The sequence below is a fragment of the Orcinus orca genome, chromosome 1 (assembly GCF_937001465.1).
Source record: "Orcinus orca chromosome 1, mOrcOrc1.1, whole genome shotgun sequence".
In the NCBI taxonomy this organism is placed as follows: Eukaryota; Metazoa; Chordata; class Mammalia; order Artiodactyla; family Delphinidae; genus Orcinus; species Orcinus orca.
The window spans coordinates 5055873-5068711 of NC_064559.1; the positions used below are offsets into that span (position 1 = coordinate 5055873).

Consider the following 12839-nt stretch of genomic DNA (forward strand, 5'->3'; position numbering starts at 1 on the left):
ACAGATGTCAAAATTTGAAAATGATGAGTGAAATCTGGGTTTCAGCTCTAATGTACAAGGAACATTTTTTTGTTATAGTTAATGTTTTCTAGATTGGAACTGGGGAATTTAATCATAAGAGATTAGCAGAAATAACAAGTTTAAACCTGAAGAAGTAACTGGACTTTAATTAATGAAATTACCAATTGATTGCCTGGTTCTCCAGTTGTCATACATGTAAAATATCCATAAAATGGGGTAGAATTATTAGTAATGTCATCACCAGTGTCATTAGTATATTATTATAGTATAGTATTAACATATAGTACAGTATAATATTACTATATTAGTATAGTTCTGTTATTAATGTAAGACTTCGATCTTTTGCTGAAGATGTTTTTGGGTAAATATTTCCCAGAATAATTATTTCAGTTATCTATTGCTGCTTAACCAGACACTCTAAAGCTTGATGGCAGAAAGCAACAAAGAAAAGCATTTGTAGTATCTCTCACAGATCTGTGGGTTAATTGGACTCAAGCTGGGCAGTTTTCGGGTCTCTTTCATGCCATTGTAGGTGGATGGCCTCTGGCGCTGGAGTCATCAGGAGACCACCGGGCTGTTAGTGGGGCTGGGCTTCTCTCCTTCTCCCTGTGGTGGTCTCAGGGGCTTTCCTTTACACATGGGCTCTTCACAATCTCTCCAGCAAGGTAGCCAGAATTCCTACTTTGTTTGGCTTGGGGTTTACAAAAACCAGAGTTCCGAGAAGGTAGAAGCAGAAGCTACCAGATGTTTTAAAGACATGACTGGTCTGGCGTGGTGTGCCTTCCATTGCATTCTCTTGGTTAGTGCAGGTTACAGGCCCACTGAGTTTCAACCTGGGAGAGGGCAAGGATGTGAGGCTGGGTCCTTTGGGGGCTATTTTTAGAGATGAACTACTAGAATAATATACCTTAAAATACTTCATTTTAGACTATTTATGTTAAGTATGTGCTAGTGAGTTTAAGCTTCAATTCTAGGGGTAGTCAGGTACACTAACCAAGAATTTCCATGTAAGATGTAGTCAGCCAGCAGTACGTAAGTACGACTATACTAGAGAGGCTGCCGCTATAAGCGCGTCAGCTGTTCAAATCTTGATCAAAACTAGGCCAGGTAGTCATATGTTTCTTGCTGCTAGAGGGACATCTGGCCTACAGGGACAAGGAGGCCTCCTTGGGCAGGAACTTGGTGTGGTGGTGTCCCTTTTGCCAGTTTTGCCCACCCACCCCTCTCCAGAAGGGGTAGGGGAGTCTTAGGCATTGAGGGGTTAGGATAGTGCTTTCCCTGTGAGGCTGTTGTTTGGAGGAGTGGAGGGGGGAGAAGCTCTCCCATTCAGTCCTCCTCAGCAATAGAGCTATATATAGTGAATATCAATCACTGAGGTGTCAGGGACCTTAGAGATCATCAAGTCTAACTTCTAACCCATGAACTTAATCTCTTACTTCCTCTGGCATGTTCCTCAGCAAGCTAGAAACAAAACTATGCTTTTTTCCCCATGAAGTATCAGAAATGATTGCTTTTCCTTTAGAAATTGTCTTCTTGAGTCAGTGTACCTTTGGTCGCCCAGATTTCACTGGCCCTGATTTTCATCATGTTGTTACAGAACGTGCCAGTAGAAGCATTCACCAATTGAAATGTGCCCTGAGAGAAGGTGATGTCACTATTGGAGAAGACGTAATGGATCCTTCTTTTAGTACCAGTGTAGGAAATGAGGATGCTGGGAATGCCTGGCATGAACTGCAACACAGCCATGCTGGTGAGTGTGAACGTCAGTCCTGACCTGAATGACACACAGTGAATTCTTTAAACTCTGTACAGTAATGACTCCAGTCTATCCTTTACTGCTAGGATTTTAGTCGAGAAACACAAATCAGCTAATCTAATTCCCTTGCTTATTTTTTTTCTTTGACTTCTCAATGCCTATAGGATGTCGTAGCAGTATTTCCTTAAGATGAATCCAATCTGCCTCTCTAGCCTCATTTTTCTGTTTTCCTTTCAACTGCCTATCTTTCAAGCCATGTTCTAATCATACCAACCTATGGCCATGCTTCTGTGCTTTGCATGAGCCACGCATTCTAAGTGGATTTTTTCTCACCCTTTTCTGCTCGGTAATCTCCTGTTTATCCTTCACCGTATTGTCTTCTCTGTGAAAACAATTATGTGCTTCCTCTTCATAGCACTATGCATAGCTCTAGGTCTACCTAGAACTTATTATATAGTTTTTTATCTGTTAGTTATATCCCTCTTGCTCATAAGCAAGATTCTTAGCTCTTAAGTGGTAGAGGTTTTCTTGTTTGTCTTTGTGTCCCCAGTCAGTAGCACATCTTGTGGTGCATAATACATATTTAAACAATATTTGTTAGATCTATGGATGGATAGATGGGTGGTAATAAACCATGGATCTAAAATAAGGTGAATAAACCCATCGCTTTTGCTCCATAGTTAATCAACTCAAAGCTTTGCTATGCCAACAAGCAACTAAGGAAAGTGAGGTATCTCCAAGAAGACGAAAATTGTCCCCTTTGGTAAGTATCAGCTTTTGCAACCTGACAAAAGCATTATTTTTCTAACTATGTTTTAATTTTACTGTGTCATTTTAGTAGTACATATTGTAAACAGATTCTGAGCAGGGCCTGCTAATAGTGTAAAACGTTAAAAGAAATTATTTTCCCTCTGATTATTTTGGCTGAAGAAGAGAGACTTCCATGGCAGAGAGAATTCTGATTTTTTAATTTATTTTTTACTTGAAAAATGTGAGTGAGGAAATAGTTTGGAGAATTTACTTTGCAACTGTTAGCAAATATAAAAAAGAAACAATATATGGAAAAGATTAACCATTGCTTTTTTAGAGGGGCAGATCTATATTTTATTATTTTTAGAATTTACTGTTTAATTCTAGCAGTCCTTTGTTTTACTCTTTTATGTAATCTTATTCTAAATTTTAAAATATATGGTTATAAAATTGTGTGATACGAGAAGCTGTACTCTGCTTCTTCTGAAGCTGTTTTCTATTGCTGTTGCTTTGACGGGGTGTATTATTTCTGACTGAAGCAATGTGATATAAAGCCTGAGATAGGTGTGAGGGCAGGGTGGGTGTGAGGGAAGGGTACTGTGAGGGAGGGTGGGTGTGAGGGAAGGGTACTGTGAAGGAAGGGTACTGTTGGGGAAAGGGTATATGTGAGGGAAGGATTTGGCCAGGTTTAAATGGTCAAAATAATAATCTAGGCTTTAGGTCTATCTAGGGTCTATTATGTACTTTCTCACAGGGTTTTTGTAATAATAAGATAAGATCATATATTTAAAATTCTTTAGAAACCTATGAAGTATGACACAAATGTAAAATGTCATAGCAACAATAACCACCTTGCATTTTCAATATCTGTGACAGTTGGATACCAAGGCTACATGCTGGAAACTTGGAGACACGTCAGTTTCCTTTACTCACAGCTGAAATGTCATAAAAGTACCCTTATATTAACACTTCATTCCAGCCTGACACATACTTTCATGTTTAATTCCCACTTTAGAGAAATGTACTACATACTCCTATTCAATATTTATAGGTATAAATTATAATTTAAAAAAAATACTTCATCATTCAGTGAATTTATTACTGTTGACACCTAGTTTCTAGAATGCTCTTAAGCACACATGGATGGAGTACTTTTAAGTCTAGTAGATTAAGTTGCTATATCTGTTGAATGCTTAGACATGCTTATTAGCATTTTAAAGATAAAACTGAGCAGTGATATTACAAACCTTATTGACTTCAAATAGGCAAGAAGACTCTCATCAAAATCATCAGTTGTATATACCAATACGCAGGTCTATTTGTATTGGAGCTATGTGAAAGAATGGAACTTAGACTCTAAATGTATATGACCTACATGTGATGATTATAAGCCATAACCATAATAAGTAGCTTTTGAAGACGTTACCCTTTAGAATGCAGTTTCATAGCCAATATGACATATGAAAAATATGTGGCTGTATTGATAGTGAAACTGAGGCAGTGTTGAGATAGAAAATGTCTAAACATTATTACTTGTTATTTTAAAATGTGGACATCCAGATTATAATAAACCCTTCAAAGTATATACAAGTTATTTCATATGGAGATTTTCCATATGACATAAGCTTGTTTTTAATTTTCACATTGACTATCCCCTATATACACATAATAATAATAATATTCCCAGAAGCAAAGCTCTACTGAATTATTCTGCCATGGGAGCTGGTATTTCATCATTTATAGGAATTTCTGCTGGATTGAAAAACAAAATGATTGTGTGTCTCATCTCAAGCTTTCCTCTGGGTTCATCTAACTGGTTGAACCTCATTTTCCCTTTCCTCTCTTCCTCTTTTCTTTAAATAATATCATCGTATGATGTATGATTTATAAACCATTTTACAATCATTTTAGGATAAGGTAAGATGTACATTAAAAAATCAATTCCAGGACTGCTGCAGAAGTAAAGAGAATTAACACTTTTTATGACGTCTCTTCATTGAGTCCTCCATGCAGCGTATCTCAGTTTTTGTACGTATCTGCTTTGGCACTCTAGTCTTGGAGGCTCCAGAACAGCAGAGTCTCAAATTGCCTTGAGTACTAGGGTCAAAAATAAAAAATCAGGTTTTGCTAACGTACTCCTTAGTAGAGAGAATTTTACCTTACTGACACACATTTGGCACATTTGTCTAAAGAATCCCTCCTTCAGGCAGCTTGTTCTGCAATTTTAGCTAGCAGTCCTCTTCTATGGTGGTTTCTTGAAGAGCTGTCCCTTTATCTCAGAATTACTGAATAGGATATCACATTTTCAGATGGCTCAAATAGGCAATTCATCCCAGCCAATTATACTACTCCAGCATTTTGCCATTTGCCATATGCTTTTTACAACCACTTTCACTGTCCATCTTTAAAAAATGATATTCATATCCCTCATTCTTATCTATTTGTGGAATTTATAGGTGAAGAAATAAATACTATTAGCCACATTGTGATCTAGTCTATGTTTTTGTAAATTATTTTTTATACAGCAGATTCTTATTAGTTATCTATTTTATACATATTAGTGTATATATGACTGTCCCAGTTTCCAAATTCATCACCCCCCTTTCCCCCCATTGGTGTCCATAAGTTTGTTCTCTACATCTGTGTCTCTATTTCTGCCTTGCAAACCGGTTCATCTGTACCATTTTTCTAGATTCCACATATATGTTTTAATATACGATATTTGTTTTTCTCTTTCTGACTTACTTCACTCTGTATGACAGTCTCTAGGTCCATCCACGTCTCTACAAATGACCCAATTTCATTCCATTATAAGGCTAATATTCCATTGTATATATGTACCACATCTTCTTTATCCATTCGTCTGTCGATGGGCATTTAGGTTGCTTCCATGACCTGGCTATTGTAAATAGTGCTACAATGAACGTTGGGGTGTGTGTGTCTTTTTGAATTATGGGTTTCTCTGGGTATACGCCCAGTACTAGGATTGCTGGGCCATATGGTAATTCTATTTTTAGTTTTTTAAGGAACCTCTTTACTGTTCTCCATAGTGGCTGTATCAATTTACATTCCCACCAACAGTGCAAGAGGGTTCCCTTTTCTCCACACCCTCTCCAGCATTTGTTGTTTGTAGATTTTATGATGATGCCCATTCTAACCGGTGTGACATGATACCTCATTGCAGTTTAGATTTGCATTTCTCTAATAAGTAGTGATGTTGAGTAGCTTTTCATGTGCCTCTTGGCATGCTGTATATCTTCTTTGAAGGAATGTCTATTTAGGTCTTCTGACCATATTTTGATTGGGTTGTTTGTTTTTGTAATGTTGAACTGCATGAGCTGTTTATATATTTTGGTGATTAATCCTTTGTCCGTTGATTTGTTTGCAAATATTTTCTCCCATTCTGAGGGTTGTCTATTCGTCTTGTTTATAGTTTCCTTTGCTGTGCAAAAGCTTTTAAGTTTCATTAGGTCCCATTTGTTTATTTTTGTTTTTATTTCCATTACTCTAGGAGGTGGGTCAAAAAAGATCTTGCTGTGATTTATGTCAAAGAGTGTTCTTCCTATGTTTTCCTCTAAGAGTTTTATAGTGTCCGGTCTTACATTTAGGTCTTTAATCCATTTTGAGTTTATTTTTGTGAATCGTGTTAGGGAGTGTTCTAATTTCATTCTTTTACATGTAGCTGTCCAGTTTTCCCAGCACCACTTATTGAAGAGACTGTCTTTTCTCCATTGTATATCCTTGCTTCCTTTGCCAGAGATTAGGTGACCATAGGTGCATGGGTTTCTCTCTGGGCTTTCTATCCTGTTCCATTGATATATATTTCTGTTTTTGTGCCAGTACCATATTGTCTTGATTACTGTAGCTTTGTAGTGTAGTCTGAAGTCAGGGAGTCTGATTCCTCCAGCTACGTTTTTTTCCCCTCAAGATTGCTTTGGCTATTTGGGGTCTTCTGTGTCTCCATACAAATTTTAAGATTTTTTGTTCTAGTTCTGTAAAAAATTGCCATTGCTAATTTGATAAGGATTGCATTGACTCTGTAGACTGCTTTGGGTAGTACAGTCATTGTCACAATGTTGATTCTTCCAATCCAAGAACATGGTATATCTCTCCATCTGTTTGTATCATCTTTAATTTCTTTCATCAGTGTCTTATAGTTTTCTGCATACAGGTCTTTTGTCTCCTTAGGTAGGTTTATTCCTAGGTATTTTCCTTTTGTTGCAATGGTGAATGTGATTGTTTCCTTAATTTCTCTTTCTGATCTTTCGTTGTTAGTGTGTAGAAATGCAAGAGATCTGTGCATTAATTTTGTACCCTGCAACTTTACCAAATTCACTGATTAGCTCTAGTAGTTTTCTGGTGGTATTTTTAGGATTATCTATGTACAGTATCATGTCCTCTGCAAACACTGACAGTTTTACTTCTTCTTTTCCAATTTGTATTCCTTTTATTTCTTTTTTTTCCTCTGATTGCCATGGCTAGGAGTTCCAAAACTATCTTGAATAATAGTGGCAAGAGTGGACATCCTTGTCTTGTTCCTGATCTTAGAGGACATGCTTTCAGTTTTTCACCATCAAGAATGATGTTTGCTGTGGGTTTGTCATATATGGCCTTTATTATGTTGAGGTAGTTTCCCTCTATGCCCATTTTCTGGAGAGTTTTTATCATAATGGGTGTTGAATTTTGTCTTAAGCTTTTTCTGCATCTATTGAGATGATCATATGGTTTTTATTCTTCAGTTTGTTAATATGGTATGTCACATTGATTTGAGTCTATTGAAGAATCCTTGCATCCATGGATAAATCCCACTTGATCACCGTGTATGATCCTTTTAATGTGTTGTTGGATTCCGTTTGCTAGTATTTTGTTGAGGATATTTGCATCTATGTTCATCAGTGATATTGGTCTGTAATTTTCTTTTTTTGTAGTATCTTTGTCTGGTTTTGGTATCAGAGTGATGGTGGCCTTGTAGAATGAGTTTGGGAGTGTTCCTTCCTCTGCAGTTTTCTGGAGGAGTTTGAGAAGGACAGGTGTTAGCTCTTCTCTAAATGTATGATAGTATTTACCTGTGAAGCCATCTGGTCCTGGGCTTTTGTTTGTTGGAAGATTTTAAATCCCAGTTTCAATTTCATTACTTGTGATTGGTCTGTTCATATTTTCTGTTTCTTCTGGTTCAGTCTCAGAAGTTTGTGCTTTTCTAAGAATTTGTCCATTTCTTCCAGGTTGTCCATTTTATTAGCATACTTTTGCTTGTACTAGTCTTTGATGATGCTTTGTATTTCTGCAGTGTCTGTTGTAAGTTCTCCTTTTTCGTTTCTAATTTTATTGATTTGAGTCTTCTCCCTCTTTTTCTTGATGAGTCTGGCTAAAGGGTTATCAATTTTGTTCATCTTCTCAAAGAACCAGCTATTAGTTTTATTGATCTTTGCTATTGTTTTCTTTGTTTCTATTTCTGCTCTGATCTTTATGATTTCTTTCCTTCTACTAACTTTGGGTTTTGTTTGTTCTTCTTTCTCTAGTTCCTTTAGGTGTAAGGTTAGATTGTTTATTTGAGATTTTTCTTGTTTCTTGAGGTAGGATTGTATTGCTATAAACTTCCCTCTTAGAACTGCTTCTGCTGCATCCCATCTGTTTTGGATCATCGTGTTTTCATTGTCATGTATCTGTAGGTGTTTTTTAACTTCCTTTTTGATTTCTTTAGTGATCTCTTGGTTATTTAGTAACATATGGTTTAGCCTCCATATGTTTGTGTTTTTTATGTTTTTTCCCTGTAATTTATTTCTAATCTCATAGTGTTGTGGTAGGAAAAGATGCTTGATATGATTTCAATTTTCTTAAATTTACCAAGGCTTGATTTGTGACCCAAGATGTGATCTATCCTGGACAATATTCCATATGCACTTGAAAAGAAAGTGTATACTGTTGTTTTTGGATGGAATGTCCTATAAATATCAATTAAATCTAACTGGTCTATTGTGTCATTTAAAGCTTGTGTTTCCTTATTAATTTTTTGTCTGGATTATTTGTCCATTGGTGTATGTGTGATGTTAAAGTCCCCCAATATTAGTGTGTTACTGTCAATTACCTCTTTTATAGCCATTAGCATTTGCTTATGTATTGAGGTGCTTCTATGTTGGGTGCATATATATTTATAATTGCTATATCTTGGATTGATCCCTTGATCATTATGTAGTGTCCTTTCTTATCTCTTGTAACATTCTTCATTTTAAAGTCTTTTGATCTGATACAAGTGTTGCTACTCCAGCTTTCTTTTGATTTCCATTTGCATGGAATATCTTTTTCCATCCCCTCACTTTCAGTCTCTATGTGTCCCTAGGTCTGAAGTGCATCTCTTGTAGACAGCATATATACTAGTCTTGTTTTTGTATCCATTCAATCAATCTGTGTCTTTTGGTTGGAGCATTTAATCCACTCACATTTAAGGTAATTATTGATATGTATGTTCCTATTACCATTTTCTTAATAGGTCCTTTTCTTCTCCTGAGTGAGATCCTTGCTAGGTAGAGTATCTGAGTGAGATCCTTGCTAGGTAGAGTAATCTTGGTTGTAGTTTCTTCCCTTTAATCACTTTAAGTATATCTTGCCACTCCTTTCTGGCTTGTAGAGTTTCTGTTGAGAAATCAGCTGTTAACCTTATGGGAGTTCCCTTGTGTGGTTTTTTTTTCTTTTTTGGTTTTTTTGGCTGCATTGGGTCTTCATTGCTGCATGCGGGCTTTCTCTAGTTGCGGTCTGCGGGGACTACTCTTCACTGTGTGCGGGCTTCTCCTTGTGGTGGCTTCTCTTCTTGCAGAGCACAGGCTCTAGGCATGTGGGCTTCAGTATTTGTAGCATGAGGGCTCAGTAGTTGTGGCTTGAGGGCTCTAGAGTGCCAGCTCAGTAGTTGTGGCGCATGGGCTTAGCTGCTCCACAGCATGTTGGATCTGCCTAGACCAGGGCTTGAACCCATGTCCCCTGAATTGGCAGGCAGATTCTTAACCACTGTGCCACCAGGGAAGCTCCCCTTGTATGTTATTTGTTATTTTTCCCTTTTTGCTTTTAATAATTTTTCTTTGTCTTTAATTTTTGTCAATTTGATTACTGTGTGTCTCAGTGTGTTTCTCCTTTGGTTTATCCTGCCTGGGACTCTGCGCTTGCAGGACCTGGGTGTTTCCTTTTCCATGTTAGGGAAGTTTTCCACTATAATCTCTTAATATATTTTCTCGGGTCCTTTCTCTCTTCTCCTCTGGAACCCCTATAATGCGAATGTTGGTGCATTTAATGTTGTCGCAGGGGTCTCTTAGGCTGTCTTCATTTCTTTTTATTCTTTTTTCTTTATTCTGTTCAATGGCAGTGAATTCCATCATTGTCTTCCAGGTCACTTATCTGTTCTTCTGTCTCAGTTTTCCTTCAATTGATTCCTTCTAGTGTGTTTTTCATTTCAGTTATTGTATTATTCATCTCTGTTTTTTGTTGTTTAATTCTTCTAGATGTTTGTCCTTTAATTCTTATAGGTCTTTGTTAAACATTTCTTGCATCTTCTTGATCTTTGCCTCCATTCTTTTTCTGATGTCCTGGATCACCTTCACTATGATTATTCTGAATTCTTTTTCTGGAAGGTTGCCTATTTCCACTTCGTTTAGTTGTTTTTCTGGGGTTTTATCTTGTTCCTTCATCTGGTACATAGTCCTCTGCCTTTTCATTTTGTCTATCTGTGAATGTGGTTTTCATTCCACAGGCTGCAGGATTGTAGTTCTTCTTGCTTCTGCTGTATGCCCTCTGGTGGATGAGTCTATCTAAGAGGCTTGTGCAGGCTTCCTGATGGGAGGGACTGGTGGTGGGTGGAACTGGGTGTTGCTCTGGTGGGCAGAACTCAGTAAAACTTTAATCCGCTTGTCTGCTCATGGGTGGGTCTGAGTTCCCTCCCTGTTGGCTGTTTGGCCTGAGGCGACCCAGCAGTGGGGGCTACAGGCTCTTTGGTGGGGCTAATGGCAGACTCCGGGAGGGCTCATGCCAAGGAGTACTTCCCAGAACTTCTGCTGCCAGTGTCCTTGTCCCTTCAGTGAGCCACAGCCACCCCCCGCCTCTGCAGGAGACCCTCCAACACTAGCAGGTAGGTCTGGTTCAGTCTCCTGTGGGGTCACTGCTCCTACCCCTGGGTCCTGATGCACACTACTTTGTGTGTGCCTTCCAAGAGTGTATTCTCTGTTTCCCCCAGTCCTGTCGAAGTCCTGCAGTCAAATCCTGCTAGCCTTGAAAGTCTGGATCTCTGGGAATTCCTCCTCCCGTTGCTGGAACCCCAGGTTGGGAAGCCTGACGTGGGGCTCAGAACCTTCACTCCAGTGGATGGACTTCTGTGGTATAAGTGTTCTCCCGTTTGTGAGTCCCCCACCCCACGGTTATGGGATTTGGTATTATTGTGATTGCGTCCCTCCTACTGTCGCATTGCAGCTTATCCTTTGTCTTTGGATGTGGAGTATCTTTTTTGGTGAGTTCCAGTGTCTTCCTGTGGATGATTTTTCAGCAGTTAGTTGTGATTCCGGTGCTCTTGCAAGAGGGAGTGAGTGCACGTCCTTCTACTCTGCCATCTTGAAGCAATCTCCCTAGTCTATGTTTATACTATGTTTATATGACATCAGTGCTAAATTGAGTATGGAGATGGTATTAAATGATTCTTTGCTAAATCCAAACATGCTTCATTTGTTTTTATTTTTGCCTTAGAAATCATCAGAATATGAGGAAACTGATATGCCTGCCCTACACAATTTTGTTCCCATCATCAGTGACCAGTCTCAATACATTCATCATTTAGAGGCAGAAGTCAAGTTCTGTAAGGTAAGTTTCTCATTAAAAATTTAAGCCAACCTAAATTAAAGTTGATATTAATAATGCCTTGTGTGAAAATTTGCTATTATTAGTCATGTTTATAGCAATACATTGACAGTTGCCATCTTTATATGATTGAAAAGACTGATGTGTAATAGGAGCTTCTCGGGCTTGGGAATGATACTCCTGACTATGCCATTTCTGAATACTTAATTTCCCAGTAGTCTATAACTATGTCTAATATTTTGATAATATTCTCTCATGTTTCAGAATTTTTCCTTTCCACCCTGTTTACTTTAGCCCAGCTTATGGCAAATGCTTTGGAATAGTAATACCAATCATTCTCCCACACTTATCAACCTATTGAAATTGTTGTGCAGCAAGTAGGGAATCTAAGCAGTAGATTAAATCTACCCCATGTCAGTGTAAAGGTTCTTACCTTGACTTTGAATACAGATAGCTCATGGGGGTATTGATACTTATGATCAAGAAACCAGATGTGTCACCTATGGCTTGTAACACTAGATGTTACATATTGCATGACTGTATGAACTTTAGTAATGTCTTTAATGCCATTGCAGCCTTTCTGCCTTCCCAAAGTATGTTAGTGTTTTAGTTTTTTGGTTTTTTTTTTAATATCAATGCATCAGATCATGTGATATTTTTATAGGAGTTACTGATATCTTTTTTATCAGTATTATATGTATTATATTTTCAATGTTTGGCTACTCTTGCAAGGTGTAAGTCTGATAGGTAACTTAAGAAATTGAGTTTTCAAGGGAGTTTCCTGATCTTAGCATGTCATTTTCTCTTTGTTCTTGAGGATACAATCATTATTATACAAGTATTCTTGGATTACCAGAAAAGCTGAAATAATATCCTAGGACTCAGTCCATTAATAAGCTTCTGTTAATTCCTAAAATGCTGTGGGTAAAACTTAAGAATATTGTAGGGGAAATAAAAGTTTAGCTCTGCCCTCGTAGTGTCTTTGGTTGGGCCTTAAAATTAAATTGACATAAGGCAGATTAACAGGATGAAAGGATACCCATTTATTTAATGCAGGATTTATGTGACATGGGAGCTTTCATAAGGAAGTGAAGACCCAAAGAAGTGGTGAAACCTAAATGTTTTTATACTTGGTTGAACAAAGAGAGGCAGCTGTGGAAGTGTAACTAAAATATGTGGGGAGGTAAAGAAGATGAGTTCTTTTAACAAGGTCTGTTTGTACAGATTTCTCTCAGCCTCTACTTCTTGTCTCTGGTGATAAGAATGTTTTTTTCTTCCTGGTGTAGGGAGAGCATCTTTCACATGAGAGTTTTATTCCTGCTTTCAGGAGGAAAAGGGGAAGTCAGAGCACTCTTCTTGTACCTGCTGTTTTTCACGTGCCTTAGCTCAAGATAATTCTTCCAAAGTGACATATTAGGGGATGGCAGATTCTGCCACTCTGCAATATACATCATAATAAACTTACCATCTAGTTGAGAGCACT

The 12839-nt window shown here is 37.8% G+C and overlaps 1 protein-coding gene across 12 annotated transcripts in view; it reads left to right on the forward strand.

Moving 5' to 3' along the window:
- SDCCAG8 (SHH signaling and ciliogenesis regulator SDCCAG8) overlaps window positions 1-12839 on the forward strand; it is a 267820-nt gene that overhangs the window by 17746 nt on the left and 237235 nt on the right. For 11 of the 12 annotated variants that reach the window (XR_007478804.1, XR_004479471.2, XM_004284509.4 and 8 more), the window contains exons 2-4: window positions 1619-1771; window positions 2458-2540; window positions 11246-11359. Coding sequence is in view for 10 of the 12 variants with exons in the window: in XM_004284509.4 (XP_004284557.2) it covers window positions 1619-1771; window positions 2458-2540; window positions 11246-11359 (350 nt within the window). In the remaining 2 variants the exon portion in view is untranslated. The remainder of the gene's footprint in view (window positions 1-1618; window positions 1772-2457; window positions 2541-11245; window positions 11360-12839) is intronic. The other variant, XM_033414406.2, reaches the window with a different exon arrangement.